The sequence below is a fragment of the Neopsephotus bourkii genome, unplaced genomic scaffold (assembly GCF_033783945.1).
Source record: "Neopsephotus bourkii isolate Nb327-2 ecotype Australia unplaced genomic scaffold, CSIRO-AGI_Nbou_v1 NB_1723, whole genome shotgun sequence".
Classification (NCBI taxonomy): domain Eukaryota; kingdom Metazoa; phylum Chordata; class Aves; order Psittaciformes; family Psittacidae; genus Neopsephotus; species Neopsephotus bourkii.
Genome location: NW_026902197.1, coordinates 730419 through 744021, shown reverse-complemented (window position 1 = coordinate 744021; position 13603 = coordinate 730419). Strand labels below are relative to the sequence as shown.

The window sequence follows — 13603 nt, the reverse complement described above, 5'->3', positions numbered from 1 at the left end:
TTCTAGAGACTATGACACACCACACTCGAACCGGGCAAAAACCTGGATTCTTGCTGAAGCCAACAGCCACTGATGCATCAGGCATGCCCCTGGTGTTAACAGGGAAAGCCTCATGAGCTCAGGTAGCCTCTAGTGTGAGGAAAGGGAGAGGGCATAATGAAAGCCTTTTAAAGTTTCTCTTTAAAGTAGATCCCTTATCTGACTAGATTCATTGCAAGAGAGACCACAGGCTCTTGATGAAACAGTTTTTATCTACAGGCATAACTAAGGCAAGTAAAATTCAGACAGCCTATTGCTGTTAAAGGGAAGCAGGCAAATGGAGCTCTATCCTGAGCTCCAAAGCTTTTGGCCATTACCAAAGGCCAGTACCATGAGGTGTTGTCCCCATGCCTGATTTAGCTCCAGTGCTGAGTGCCAAGAGAGTCCAACAGAAATGGCAGCAGCGAGTTCCTGAAGGGTGATCAGCCTACACCACCACCACCATTACCTCCTTTCTTCAAACCTAGAGCTATGAGAGGCAATGACAGTTTGTGATGCTGACAGCTCTGCATCATCCTCACTGCTTCCTGAGCTACTTGCAAAGACTGCTAAAGGTCTTACCTTTCACTAATCACAGCAAGTAAACTAAGTGTTAATAGTGCTGTGTTATTAAGTGCTAATAGTTAATAGAGAGACAAAAGCATTTACACAGCTCTCACACACACACAGAGAAAGGTAAAGATGGACTACTCAGGCTTGCTGGTCCCATCGCAGCTACACAAGGAAGTACACACCAGCGGCTGCAGTTAAAGACATTCTTGCACTCCCTTCCCAGAAGAGCAGCTATGATCTCCTGCACAATCATACCGAAGGCTACTATAACCACCTATAGCTGCTGACCCACAACTCGGAACTGAGACATAGACCTTGTCTCTCTGTGTCCTGGGACTAAAGAGTGGGCTTGGGCAGTGCCTTTGGTTTCATTTGGTTTTTAAACACCTGATTTCAAGGTGCAGTCGCCACAGAGGGGCTGGAGGATGAGGACTGCAGTAGCCGAATGAGGCTCACCCCATGGCTGGCAGCCACCAGCGGGACAAGAGACAGCTCCAGGAGCAGACCCCCTCCCAGGGAGCACTGGGAGGGAGGTCCCAGTACAGGTACCACCAACAACCAACCAACAACAACCAACCTGAAAGGCTGGTCAGTGAAGCACCTTTGCCCAAAGGGACTCCCACTGCCACAAGGGCTGTTTGTACTAAGGGCAATTACATACTTACTTACCAAAGGTGAAAGCTGTACTCTTATCATAGACACTTAATTGCTTCAGAAGAAAAAGAACACCTATTCCAGAGTTAATAATTAAAAGCTCTTTGGAGGTGGTGTGTGAAAGCAAGCTCCCTCTGTTCTGTTAACAGAGGTTCAGCATGGTCACAACCAGGAAGCTGAAGTCCAGCTTCTAAACATGAGTTCTGCCCACTCGAGCAGCACTTCTGGGAACTCCCAGTCCGTAGTCACCTCCAGGACCAGCCCGCGACGGTGGCAGTACTGTGGCTGCGGGGCCAGGAGCTGCTCTGCTGCACAACACGCTGCAAGCCCAGAGCACCTCCTGCCTTACCGCTCCTGCGCCGGAGCGAGCGCTGCGCTGCTCACAGCACCTGCGGCGCTCCTTGCCTTACGAGGTCGTTTCTAATGAGGTTTTTTAATGAGATCGTTAAGTGTGAAAGTTCACAGCACCACAATGTACCTGACACAGAAGGAAGGTTCATCCGCCCGTGCCTCCCGGCGCTTCCCTCGCACTAAGCGCGATGCAGACACAGCCCTGACCCTCCCGCTCGGGCAGAGGGAGGCGGAGGCAGCGGCTGCTCCCCCAGGGCCGCTCCCTCAGCCGGGCAGCACTGACACGGTCCCGGTAACGCCAACCCGTTCCTTGCGACACCGCCCGGTAAGGGCTGCCGGGCCCGCTCAGCCACCGCCCCGCCCGCCGCCCCACGGGCCCTCCCGGCCAGAGACGGCGGACGCTGAGCCCGACAGCCGCGACCGGGCCGGGCCGGGCCGACCGTGTGGGGCTGCGGGGGACAGGGCCGCGGGAGCCGCCGCTGCCACTTACCCTGCACCCCCCGACGGTCACCGACGAGCTGGGCCCAGCAGCGCTGCGGCCGGACACCCCCCCCCGCCCCGCTTCCCTTCCTTGGCCCGGCGCCGCCCGCCCCGCCCAGGCCCCGGCGCCCCGGGGACGCCCCAGCACCCCGCGGCGGCAGCAGGGGGCGAGACACCGGGCGCCGCCATTTCCCTCCGCTCACCTGCGGCCTCCGAGCGCACCCTGCGCCGCCGGCGCTGCCGCCGGCCAATCAGAACCTGCTGATGGCCGAAACCAGCCAATGGGTGGGCAGGAGGGCGCGGCCGGCAGGACGCCTACCGGGCATGGCGTGGCGGCCCCTGGCGGCGGCGGTGAGCGCTGCGCGGCCGGGCGTGCAGCGCGCACGTGGGGCGCGGGCCCAGCACCGGGTCCCTCGTTACCACGGCAACCGCGCCGCGTGCACCGCCCCCGCTGCTGTTCCCGTACCGCGGGGACCGCAGCGCTCCCTGCGCCGCAGCTGTGAACCCGCCGGTGCCGCGGGGTCGCCCGCCCTACCCGGGCCTGTGGGGCCCGAGGGGGGGGCGCCGGGCACCGGGCAGGGGCACAGAGCGCGGTGGGGCGGGGGTGTCGGTGACCGCCGCCCGTGCCAGACCGGGCTCCAGGAACCGTCCCCCGGCTCCGCGACACATCACGGGCTGCATCCCACGCGTGGCTCCAGGCCGGCAGGGACCCGCGTCCCCCGCGCCCGGCTTCAAGCGCGCGGACTTCCTTTGGCCTCCCCTCCGCCGCCGCGGGCCGCTCTGTGCCGCGCCGAGCCCGACCCGGGGCGCGCGGGTGCCCGAGGCTCGGTGCGCGGCCCTGCGCGGGCGCAGCCGCCCCCCGGCGCTGTCCCTCTCGCGGTGCTGAAGGCGGTGGCGGCCCCGGGGAGGGGCGGGGCCCGCGGCGAGCAGGTGGCAGCGCCTCGCGCCCCCCCGTGCCCGGCCGCTCTCCGCCTCCGCGCACCCTCCCGCTGCCGCCGTTCCCATTCCAGCTCCCGTTCCCATTCCCATCACGTCCTGCTCCCTGCCGCGCCGCTCCGCGATGGCCGGCACCTTCGCTCGCGCGCTGTCCGCCCGCCGCTCCGCCGGCCTCCTGGCGATGGTGGGCGCCGGCTCCCTCGCCGCCGGCTTCCTGCTCGCCCGGGACCCTGTCAGCGCCGGACACCGGCAGCGGCGGCGTTACCCGCCCAGGTACTTGCGGGAGGGCGGCGGGCAGGGGCCGGTCCCTGCGGCACCAACAACGGGCAGGGCGCGGGGCTGCCCCGGTGACGGGGGGGTCCCGGGTGCGGCGGGGCGGAGGCTCTGCTCTTCCGCGGGATGGGGGTGACCGAGACGTCCCGGGTCCCCGGCCGGCGGCTGCGGGGGCTCGGCCGTGTGGGACGGAGCCGCCCAAGGGCACCGGCGCCACCGCGGCGGGGCCTCCGCGCTCTCCCCGAAGGCAGGGCCGCCCCAACCGCCGCACGGCCACCGGGACCCGCACGGGACCCGCCCTGAGCCGGGGCCACGGCCCCCCCCCCCCCCCGGCGCATCCCCCTGCCCACGGCCCGGCTCCCCGGCACCGTCCAAGCGCTGCCGGCAGCACCGGGACAAGCCGCTGCCCCGCAGCATGGGGCGGGAGGGAGAGGGGTAGAACAAGGGCTTGCCAGAGGGGCTGGGGGCCGGGGGACTCTGTGAGCTGCTGGGGCAAGGGAGGACAAAGCCCAGGCTCGGCGCGGTTGTGGCAGGAGCCAGGGGACACTTGCCAACGTCCTGGTGGGAACTGGATGGAGCAGAAGGACTCATTCTCTCCTCCCGGCCAAGCACCCGGGAGCTCAGCCTGCAGGAGCCGGTGTCAGGACAGAGCTGGAGGCTCCTGGGCAGCCCCGGGGGCTGGCGGCAGCTCCTGGTCTGGCCTCATCTGGCTGTCACAGCCTTCCAAGCACCAGCCTTGGGGACAGGGACTTCTCTATTCAACAGAAAGGCTCCCTGGCAGGTCCTCGCTCTTCCATCTCGGGCAGTTTGTAAAGGGAGAAGTGGAGGTGCCCGCAAGGGTTGAGCAGGCAGCCCCCGGCCTGCGAGCAGGTTTTGGATACAGATGAGCCCTGGGATGTGTGATCAGGATCTGTGGGATGTGGGCATGGAGCCAAGCTGGGCCAGGCGGGTGCCTGCAGGGCCATGGCCCGGCTTAAGCATGCTTCTGGGGGTAATGCTGGCTCTCCAAGAGCTCTCGCCCTATTTACACTTGTGCCTGATCTCTTAAGCCAGATAAGTGTCACAGCTGCAGAGCAGAGCCAAGGTTCAAGCAGCAGCACAGAAGCCCTTGTGTCACTCCCCCTTTGAACCACTCTTGCCAAGGGCTGCCCAGGGACCCTGGCTGGGCCACCAGCACACGGGGTGCTTTGGGGCTGGAGGCTGGAGAGGTGCTGGCAGGTCCTGCAAAGAGCATGGGGGCTGAGGCACAGGATGGGGCTGAAGGCAGGAGCTGCCTGCACCTCACAGGCACTGGGCAGGGGAGGAACAGGGCCGGAATGGGAGAGGAACATGATGGCCACCAGCTGGTTCTTCCTCCTTGCCCCGGCACCGGCTGCTCAGTCTGGCACAGCTCAGTCAGGTCAGGAAAGCGAGGACTGGGATTTCCTCCTCACCCTGATGCCGGTGGAGGCGGTGCACAGGGAAGGAGCAGAGTGGGGAAGGAGCAGCACGTTACTGCTCCAAACACACAGAGCCGCTGCGATCCCTGCACCAAACACTGTGCAGTCGGAGAGCGATGAGGCGCTGCATTGCAGGCTGAGAGCCATGCTCGTGCAGAAGCTGTGTGCTGAGAGCAGTGCTGAGGCTCAGGAAGGAGGGGACAGAAATGGAGCCAGTTGGAAGACTGATGAAGGTTGGATGTTACTGTTTATTAAACAGCAGGGAAGGAGGGGCTCAGGTGAGTCTGGAGGAGGGGGTGAAATCAAGGTAGGGAACGTGTCTGAGAAGCTCTAAAATGAGCTTCCTGGGAGGGTCTGTTCAACTGGGAATGGTTTTGTAATGGTGCTGACAATGGAAAAGAGCTTGAACAGAGCCCCAGGACCCATTCACAGCATCCGCTCTGCAGGGTCCAGTGACCCACAGTGATTGTGCTCCTCTGCTCCTTAAGTTAAATAACAGGAGACATTGGCAACAGCCTTGAGGGATCTGAGCAGCACTGCTTGTCACTGCACTGCTTGTCACTGCACTGCTTGCCACTGCACTGCTTGTCACTGCACTGCTTGTCACTGCACTGCTTGTCACTGCACTGCGGTGCCAATGGCCACCCTGGGAGGCTCAGGCTCTCCCCTCGGGAGAGATGTAGGCAGGGAGATGCCAGCTGCAGTCCCACACCGCGCCTCGTTTGGACGGCAACGCCGGCCTTCCTGCCAGAGAGCCTCCACACAAAGCCCAAGCCCTGTCCTCCTGCAGAACACAGCGTGGGCTGCACTGCCTGCAGCAGCCTGAGCACCACACACCCTGCACACCCCACACAGACCCCATGCACCCCACACACACCCCATGCACCTCGCACACCCCACGCACCTCGCACACACCACACACACCCCATGCACCCCCCACACACCCCACGCACCTCGCACACCCCACACAGACCCCATGCACCCCACACACACCCCATGCACCTCGCACACCCCACACAGACCCCATGCACCCCACACACACCCCATGCACCTCGCACACCCCACGCACCTCGCACACCCCACACAGACCCCATGCACCCCCCACACACCCCACGCACCTCGCACACCCCACACCATCAGCGGGAGCCCCCACAGAGCTGGTGACGCCAGGGAGGGCACTGGGGGTTATGGATCATGGTGCAGAGCCACGGGGATATGCAGGGGGGTCCAGCCCTGGGGAGGCTGCCCCTGCGGGAAGCACCTCCTCCTGCAAGGACAGAGAGGGCAGTGGCTCCTGGCATTGCCCTGCTCACCCTGAGCCCCTCCAGCTTAGTTTAAGAGCTATAGGGAGGCTGAAGAGAAACTCCCCAGATTTGCCGGCTGTGGTTCAGGGCTGCTCTGGGGAACGTGTGTCCGGAGCAGGAGCAGAATGAGCACTGCAGCAGGAACAGACCCTGCAGGCAGGGATGGAGTCTCAGGGTTTTGGGCTTCGATACCTCGGTGACGGTTGGCACTGCCCGCCGCAGACAGCATGTATAAACCTGCTGCAGTCTCCTCACTGGGAGTGAGCTTGCTCCCCATAGCAACCTTTGGTGGCTTTCTGGACATAGTCTGCTGCCACCAGGGTGGAACGCGCAGCAGGCTGTGCTCCTGGCAGCACTGGCTGTGCTGCAGGCAGAGGAGGAACTTGTCCAAGTGTCCCATTCTGACCAGCAAATGCTTTTTATGAGTGTGTCTCCCCTGGGAGACGTGGGTCTGCAGCCAGCTGGCAGCAGGGGCAGGAGCAGGGGGGAGGCTGGGCAGGCTGTGTCCGCTATCAGACGAGTCAGCTTCTGAACTGGAGCATCTCTACATGGCACAGATGTGGGTGGGCTGGGGGGGGAGCAGCCCTTGGCCTGCACTGCTTGGGAAGAGTTCCAGCCTGGAGGAAATGCCTCCTTGCACTGGTCCAGGCTGGATCTGCCAGTGCTTTCCTACGCAGAGCAGACCCAAGCCCTACCTCCCTTTCTTTCTGCAAAGCGCAAGAAGCCACAGGCAGCAAAGAGCTGTAGGCGAGGGGCCAACGCACATTCCTGGTCCTGCAGACACAGCGGGGAGGCGTCAGCGCTCGGCTCCGCGGCACCAGGACCCAGAGCAGGACCTGAGCACCGTGGGGTGCCAGGACTTGCTGCTGTGATGGCAGCCGGCCGCTGCTCCCACCGGCCCGGCCCCACACCAGCCCCATCACCCCCTCTTGCACAGGGCACTGCCCCTCCAGGCACAGGCCACCAGCCAGGACTCCTGGGCTGACACGGACCGGTCCTTACCCACTATGGCAACAGAGGCACCACCTCCAGCAGGAGGGATCTGGCCAAGGAGAGCACTGTCGGGTCCTGCCCTTCCAGCCCCACATGAATGCAGAACAAGCTCAAAGCCCAGCTAAAGCAGGAATGAGGTCAGGGGATGGCCTCCCACTAAGCTGATTAGAGGAAAGCATACCCCTAATACAGTAAACTGCGCCGGAGCTGTGCGGTTCCCACCGGATGCAGATTGGGGTCAGCCAATCTCCTGCCCCACATCATCCAGGCTGTGGGGAATGGGGCCCTGGGCCTGCCCAGTTGTTGAGCACGCAGGGCCCCACATGCTTCTGCCTCCCGCTCCCAGTGCACACCCAGCCCACTGCCCACAGCCCCAGTGCTGGGCAGCACCATGGAGGAGAAGGGGAGTGAGACCCCCATCAGCTCTGCACTGACTCCTGCGAGCCCGGGCTGGAGCTGGGGCTGGGGCTGGCATGGCCACTGCTTGGCCAGCAAGAGCATTCCAAGTGCCAGGCCCTGGCACATGGCTGATAAGGAGCCGCACCCAACAAACCAGCCCAGACTGTTCATGGACTCCTGTCCTTGCGGCATCGCCAGCCCTCGGCTCAGGCTGCTCTCTGCCCTCACTGCGCAGTGCCTCGAACTGCTCTTGGCCCTTCCCGGTGTGCACAAGCAGAGAAGCTCAGCCTCCCTGCCCAGAGCTCCCCACTCCGGCCCCAGAGGACTCACTGGTCTCTCCTCCTGCAGTGCTGAGTACCCCGACCTGAGGAAGCACAATAACTGCATGGCCAGCAACCTGACGCCAGCCATCTACAGCAGGCTCTGTGACAAAGCAACCTCAAACGGCTGGACCTTGGACCAGTGCATCCAGACGGGCGTTGACAACCCCGGCCACCCCTTCATCAAGACTGTGGGCATAGTAGCTGGCGATGAAGAAAGCTATGAGGTGAGTGGCAACCCTGCCTGCAGCAGCCTGGTACCTGTGGTACATCCAGCAGCCTGGATATCCCTGCCCATCTCCTGCTGCCCAGCCCGGGCAGCTGCAGAAGCCCCTTGGGCAGCCCCAGTGTGTCCCTGCAGGACCCAGGGCTCCTTCAGAGCAGCTGCCCTGGAGCCCTGCATCCTCCTCCTCCTCCTTGCTGGGGCAGCAGCGGCCCCATGGATTGCTATTGCATTGGACGGCAAGACCCACCATGGCCCCATTCACCCTCTGTATCTCCCCTGCTGCCACAGCCCCCATGCTGGCAGCAGGGCCATGTCCGTGGGGCACAGGGTCCGCATGGTGCCTGTCGTCCTGCTCACTTCCAGGTGTTTGCTGACATATTCGACCCCGTGATCCAGGAGCGGCACAATGGCTTCAACCCGCGCACCATGAAGCACTTCACAGACCTGGACGCCACAAAGGTGAAGGAGCTGGGCAGTGACCCTGGGCACAGGGGTCCCTCCCCAGGCCTCGGGGACAGGGCCCTGCCAGCACCGGTGTCCTCCTGTAAGCACCCCATGGCTCCTGTCTGTTCCAGATCAAGTTTGGGCACTTCGACGAGCGCTATGTGCTCTCGTCCCGGGTGCGGACAGGGCGCAGCATCCGGGGGCTGAGCCTGCCGCCAGCCTGCACCCGTGCCGAGCGGCGGGAGGTGGAGAAGGTGGCTGTGGAGGCACTGAATGGCCTCACCGGAGACCTGTCGGGCCGGTACTACCGCCTCAGCGACATGACGGAGAAGGAGCAGCAGCAGCTCATTGACGTGAGCCAGGGCAGCTCCTGGACAGCCAAGCTAGCGCCCATGGAGCAGGACCCCTTCCCTGGCGTTGCCCCTCCGGGAGGCCGTATCCTCCCTTCCCAGACCCATTGCCCTATGGGACCAGGACCCCTTCCCAGTGAGGCTGCCCTTTAATGGAGGGGGTGTTCACGTTCTGCTCAGCCCTCCCATGCCAGGGAGGATGGAGCCCATTGAACACAACCCCAGTAGCTCACAGCCCTTCCAGCTCTTGCCCCATGTCCCTGCCCATGCCCAGGGGAAGGCAGGCTTGTGGTACATGGCTGGTGCCCTCCCAGCCCCTGGAACAGGGTGGGCTGTGCAGCAGCAGTCTTGTGCCTCCCTGGCCAGGAAGGCAGGGACTGCTGCCCACAGATGGGGACAGCAGGTGAGCTCTCCCTGCCTGGGGCAGCTGTGGTGCAGTGGGACAGGGTGCCCTGGCGCCGGCTGTGCAGCCCTGACGAGCCCGCACACTCTGCTTCCCTCCAGGACCACTTCCTCTTCGACAAACCAGTGTCCCCGCTCCTGACGGCAGCAGGAATGGCCCGGGACTGGCCCGACGCCCGAGGGATCTGGTGAGGATGTGCCCTGGCACCAGGCAGGCATCGGGCAGAAGGGCTGCGGCGATGCTGCTGCTCCGTCAGGCTGCCCCAGCCCTGCCACCACGTTCCCCACACCAGCCGCTCCGCAGACACAAGCACACCCAGCACCAGTGCTCAGCCACGGCTCTGGGCCTGACCTGGGAGCCCCTCATGAGCTGCAGTCAGCAGCCATCCCCTCCATGCACAAACCACAGCATCCTCCTGCAAGCGGAGCTTCGGAGCCAGCCCCTGCTCTTGGTGCTGCCCGCTCTCACCATCCTGTAGCACCTTGCACTCTAGGCTAACAAAACCCTGTAACTGCCTCCTGCTGCCCAGGCCATCCCCAGTGCTCCTTCTGTCCCCAGACTTATCCTGCCACGATGTCATCTTACTGCTCGCCCCAGGGTCTGTCTCTGCACAGCCATGGAGCATCCCACACACCATCGCTCACCTGAGCTGACAGCCAGCTCTCACTCTCACTGGCACAGCACCTTTATAGCAGCTTCATGGAGAGCAGCTCCACAGCACACATGGTCCCCAGCTCCAGCCACCCCTTAATCCAACATCCCAGTGTGCACCCCACACCTCAGAGCCTCCTCCCGCTGCCTGCAAGGTGCAGGAGCCATGTTCCTGTCCCCAGTCTGGGCACGGCTGCCACCACACTGGCAGCAAACTGCGCCCCCCAAGCAGCGCTTGCCTGTACCCATGGCACTTGAGCCAGCAGCCATCCCCTGCAGCAGTGCATGTGGATGAACACTGGCCTGTCCCTAGGAGCATCTCCTGCCTGGCTGCCTGGCTGTGCTGTGGCAATGCGCTTCCAGCCATGGGCATAGGAAAGACTGGGGGGCAGCACTGGCACCACGGCCACAGGGGCAGAAGGGGCACAGCTGGGCATGACATGGGTGGCTGGGTGGGCACGGGGCCTCTGCAGGCCACCAGTGCAGTCAAACACCGCTCTACCCCTAGGCACAACAATGAGAAAACCTTCCTGATCTGGATCAACGAGGAGGACCACACACGCATCATCTCCATGGAGAAAGGTGGCAATATGAAACGTGTCTTTGAGCGGTTCTGTCGCGGCCTGAAGGAGGTGAGTGCCTGATGGCCCCACAGCACCCGGCCCTTGGCAGGCAGCTTGGCTGGGGCCGAGCAGTGCTGCCGTGCCTGGAGCTGAGCGGTGCCGAGCCCTGGGCTCCCTGTGCCTGGGACTGAGTGGCTGCTTGTGCCTCTGCCCCAGGTGGAGCGGTTAATCCAGGAGCGCGGCTGGGAGTTCATGTGGAACGAGCACCTGGGCTACATCCTGACCTGCCCCTCCAACCTGGGCACCGGGCTGCGAGCAGGTGTCCACATCAAGCTGCCGCTGCTCAGCAAGGTATCACTATGGCCAGGTCCGTGGGGAGCCAGGCCAGGGCTGTGGGAGGGGCAGGACTGCCCAGGACCCAGGAGCTCGCTTCAGGTTCCCCCAGGGACCAGCGTGGGTCTGCTCAGGGCAGGGCTCCCTGTGGGAGTTACGAGCAGCTGGCAGGGTCCTGCAGGGGCGGGCGGGCTGCTCTGGGGAGCAGGCAGTGGCTGAGGGTCCCGCTGAGCACTGACACCTTCTCTGGGCACCAGGACAGCCGCTTCCCTAAAATCCTGGAGAACCTCCGGCTGCAGAAGCGTGGGACGGGCGGCGTGGACACCGCAGCCACTGGCAGCATCTTTGACATCTCTAACCTGGACCGGCTGGGGAAGTCAGAGGTGAGTGGGAGGCAGAGCTGCCTCTGGGGAGGGAAGTTTGGAACGGCCCAATGTGCCCCAGCCGCTCAGGGGCCATTGCCTGGGCTGGAACACGGGTGCAGTGGTGGCACTGCCTGCCCCTGGCACCAGTGGGGCCAGCCGGAGCCTGGCTGCCGTGGCTTCCTGAGACAGCTCCCAGGCCCCAGGATGTGCTCCTGATGCAGGTGGAGCTGGTGCAGCTGGTGATAGATGGAGTGAACTACCTGATTGACTGTGAGCGGCGGCTGGAGAAGGGGCAGGACATCCGCATCCCTGCCCCATTGCCACATGTCCGGCAGTGAGCTGGACCAAGGCAGCGCCAGCCCTGTGGGACCCATCTCCCCTCATCCCTATAGCTTTTGTTACCCCTGTGCCCAGCATGTTCTGTATCCCGTTACCCACAACGCACCAGATCCCATAAACATGCGCTGCTTTAGCCGTGGCTCTGTCTCCTCTTCACCCCAGCAGCCTGTGTTCTGCAGAAGGGCTTGCACACAGTTCTGGGTTTCCTGCACTGCAGAGAGCTGCTGGGACAGACAAGGCCAGGCAGGGAAAGGTGCTCTGTGGCCGCGTGCTGCTGCAGGCAGGGAGCAGAGCTCATCACTTCTGCCCATCATAGTATTCCTGGAATGCTCACAAAAAGCATTGAGGCAGCAGAGTAGGAGAGCCAAGGTGAAGGCAGATGGGGCCCCGTCTCTGCTCCTACCTGCAGGAGAGAAAGCACTGTCAGAGTTGAGCATGTCAGCCCCAGCACTGCACGGAGGAGCTCCCATCTCTGCTCCTGCTGGTGCCCCAAGTGCAGTTCTGGGCTGGGGCAGCACCATCTGCCCCAGGGTAACATAGGGCTGGGCTGGGGTCTCTGCAGGCAGTGGAATGCAGGGTGCAGGCTGGGGCTGGCCACACCACACATCTAGCAGCCTGAGCACACAGTGCTGCTGGCCAGGAGGGCACAGACACAGCCATGAAGGGGATGAACCCTGACGGGCTTGCAAACAGCTGGGGGTGAGACAGGGTGATTTGCAGAGCAGCAGCACGGCCACAACTGCAGAACCTCCTCCCAGACATGGGTGATGGCACCTGCAAAGCTGTGCGAGCCCCAGCTCCAGCAGGACACAGCCCCAGGCATCCAGCACAGGTCCAGTGCCACCCAGCAGTGCCCTGGGTGAGCACCCCCGTGCATGGGCTCTGCAACCCTTCACACGCTGGACCTCTGAACTCCAGCAAGTGCCTGCCATGTGCAGGGTCTACACTCCCGTGTATGGGCCGTACCCCCACATGCTGTGCATCCCCATCACGCAAGCTCTGCAACCACCACATGCAGGCTCTGCGCACTCTGCCCCGTCCCAGCCCCGGCCCTGGCACAGCCCTGTACTTCGCAGCATCCCACAGATGCACCAGGATCTCCAAGGCAGGAGCATCCTCTCTGTCTTGGAGCAGGTCCCAGAGCACAGCCTGCAGCCGAGAGCAGGACTGCGCTCCGTGTCCCAGCCCAGAGCTCCTCGTCCAGTGCCCCACAGCGAGTCTGGGGCAGCTTCTCCACAAGGAAGGTGACCCAAGGGCAAGGGGAGGCTTTACCCCGAGCTGCAGTCCTGACACTCCAGTCTAGGGCTGGCCATTAAGCAGAGCACATGAACTGGTCCTGCTCCCACCACTTCTGCACCGGCAGCTTCCAGATACCAGCAGCGCTGCCCACGAAGCCCGGCTCCAGACCCTTCAGCTCCCAACCCTCCTCCGACAGAGGCAGCTCCAAAGACCCCACGGACAGCCGGGACAGAGCAGTGCCGCAGGCCCTAATGTCTGCCCAGCCCCAGCCCTTGCCCCTGGCCCTGCCCTGCCCGCTCACTCCGCTTCTCCCCGCGGAGCTGCCTCCGGCATGTCTCGGCTCGGGGCTGGAACCCGAGGCTGGAACCGGCTCCGCGGGAGCTGACGGTGCCGAGCTCTTGTGTTACTGATGCCGGGAATCCGCCGGCGGCGGTGGCAGCGGGGGCTGCGGGCACCGGCGGGGCTGCGGGCACGGACCGGCCGGGCTCCGAGTTCTCATCCCGCGGCGGTCCCGGAGCCGTCGGCAGCGCCCCCTGCTGGACCGGGGAGCGTCTGCGCGGAGCAACGGGTGTTAAGGAAGAATCGCCGGGAGAGCCCCGGCCTCTCTGCACTAAATCGCTCTTACAGACCCCGCTCATCCCGCCCGGAGAAAAGCCGTCCAGGCGCCAGTACACCGAGCCCGTATCCACCGCGTTCTCAGAGCCAGGCCGCTCGGTGCCTGGTGAGAGCCGGTGTCCCACGGCCGCTGCTGCTGCTGCTGCTGCGGGGCAGATGCTCCCGCAAGCTGCCCTCAAGCTTCCGGTGGAGGCTCCAGTGAGCGAGCCCAGCGGCCCCTCGATGCGGAGTTTCTCTGGGTGGTGGGGTCCTGCTGCGGCCGATGTGGAAACAGAGCAGAAACCTTCCTGTGCTTCCAGAGACCTGTGTAGAGACCAAGCATCTCCTAAGGCTCT

General features: G+C 63.8%; 2 protein-coding genes across 3 annotated transcripts in view; one reads left to right on the top strand and one right to left on the bottom strand.

The window, feature by feature from the left end:
- Positions 1-2377, bottom strand: part of PPIP5K1 (diphosphoinositol pentakisphosphate kinase 1) — a 46626-nt gene extending 44249 nt beyond the window's left edge. Inside the window, exon 1 of one of the 2 annotated variants that reach the window (XM_061376591.1) lies at positions 2280-2377. The gene's annotated coding sequence lies outside the window, so the exon portion shown is untranslated. Of the gene's footprint in view, positions 1-2086; positions 2134-2279 lie in introns of those variants that run through there. The other variant, XM_061376592.1, reaches the window with a different exon arrangement.
- Positions 2378-2974: 597 nt separating this feature from the next.
- Positions 2975-11547, top strand: CKMT1A (creatine kinase, mitochondrial 1A). The gene is made up of 9 exons (XM_061376641.1): positions 2975-3285; positions 7769-7967; positions 8330-8425; positions 8542-8763; positions 9265-9350; positions 10323-10446; positions 10594-10728; positions 10968-11093; positions 11297-11547. The coding sequence occupies exons 1-9, from the start codon at positions 3137-3139 to the stop codon at positions 11411-11413; spliced, it is 1254 nt and encodes a 417-aa protein (XP_061232625.1). The 5' UTR covers positions 2975-3136; the 3' UTR covers positions 11414-11547.
- Positions 11548-13603: the final 2056 nt, after the last annotated feature.

Coding starts and splice junctions, on each gene's coding strand:
- CKMT1A (XM_061376641.1), top strand. CDS start 3,137: ATGGCCGGCACCTTCGCTCGCGCGCTGTCCGCCCGCCGCTCCGCCGGC. Junction 3,286..7,768: donor CGGCGGCGTTACCCGCCCAG/GTACTTGCGGGA, acceptor CTCCTCCTGCAG/TGCTGAGTACCCCGACCTGA. Junction 7,968..8,329: donor GCGATGAAGAAAGCTATGAG/GTGAGTGGCAAC, acceptor GCTCACTTCCAG/GTGTTTGCTGACATATTCGA.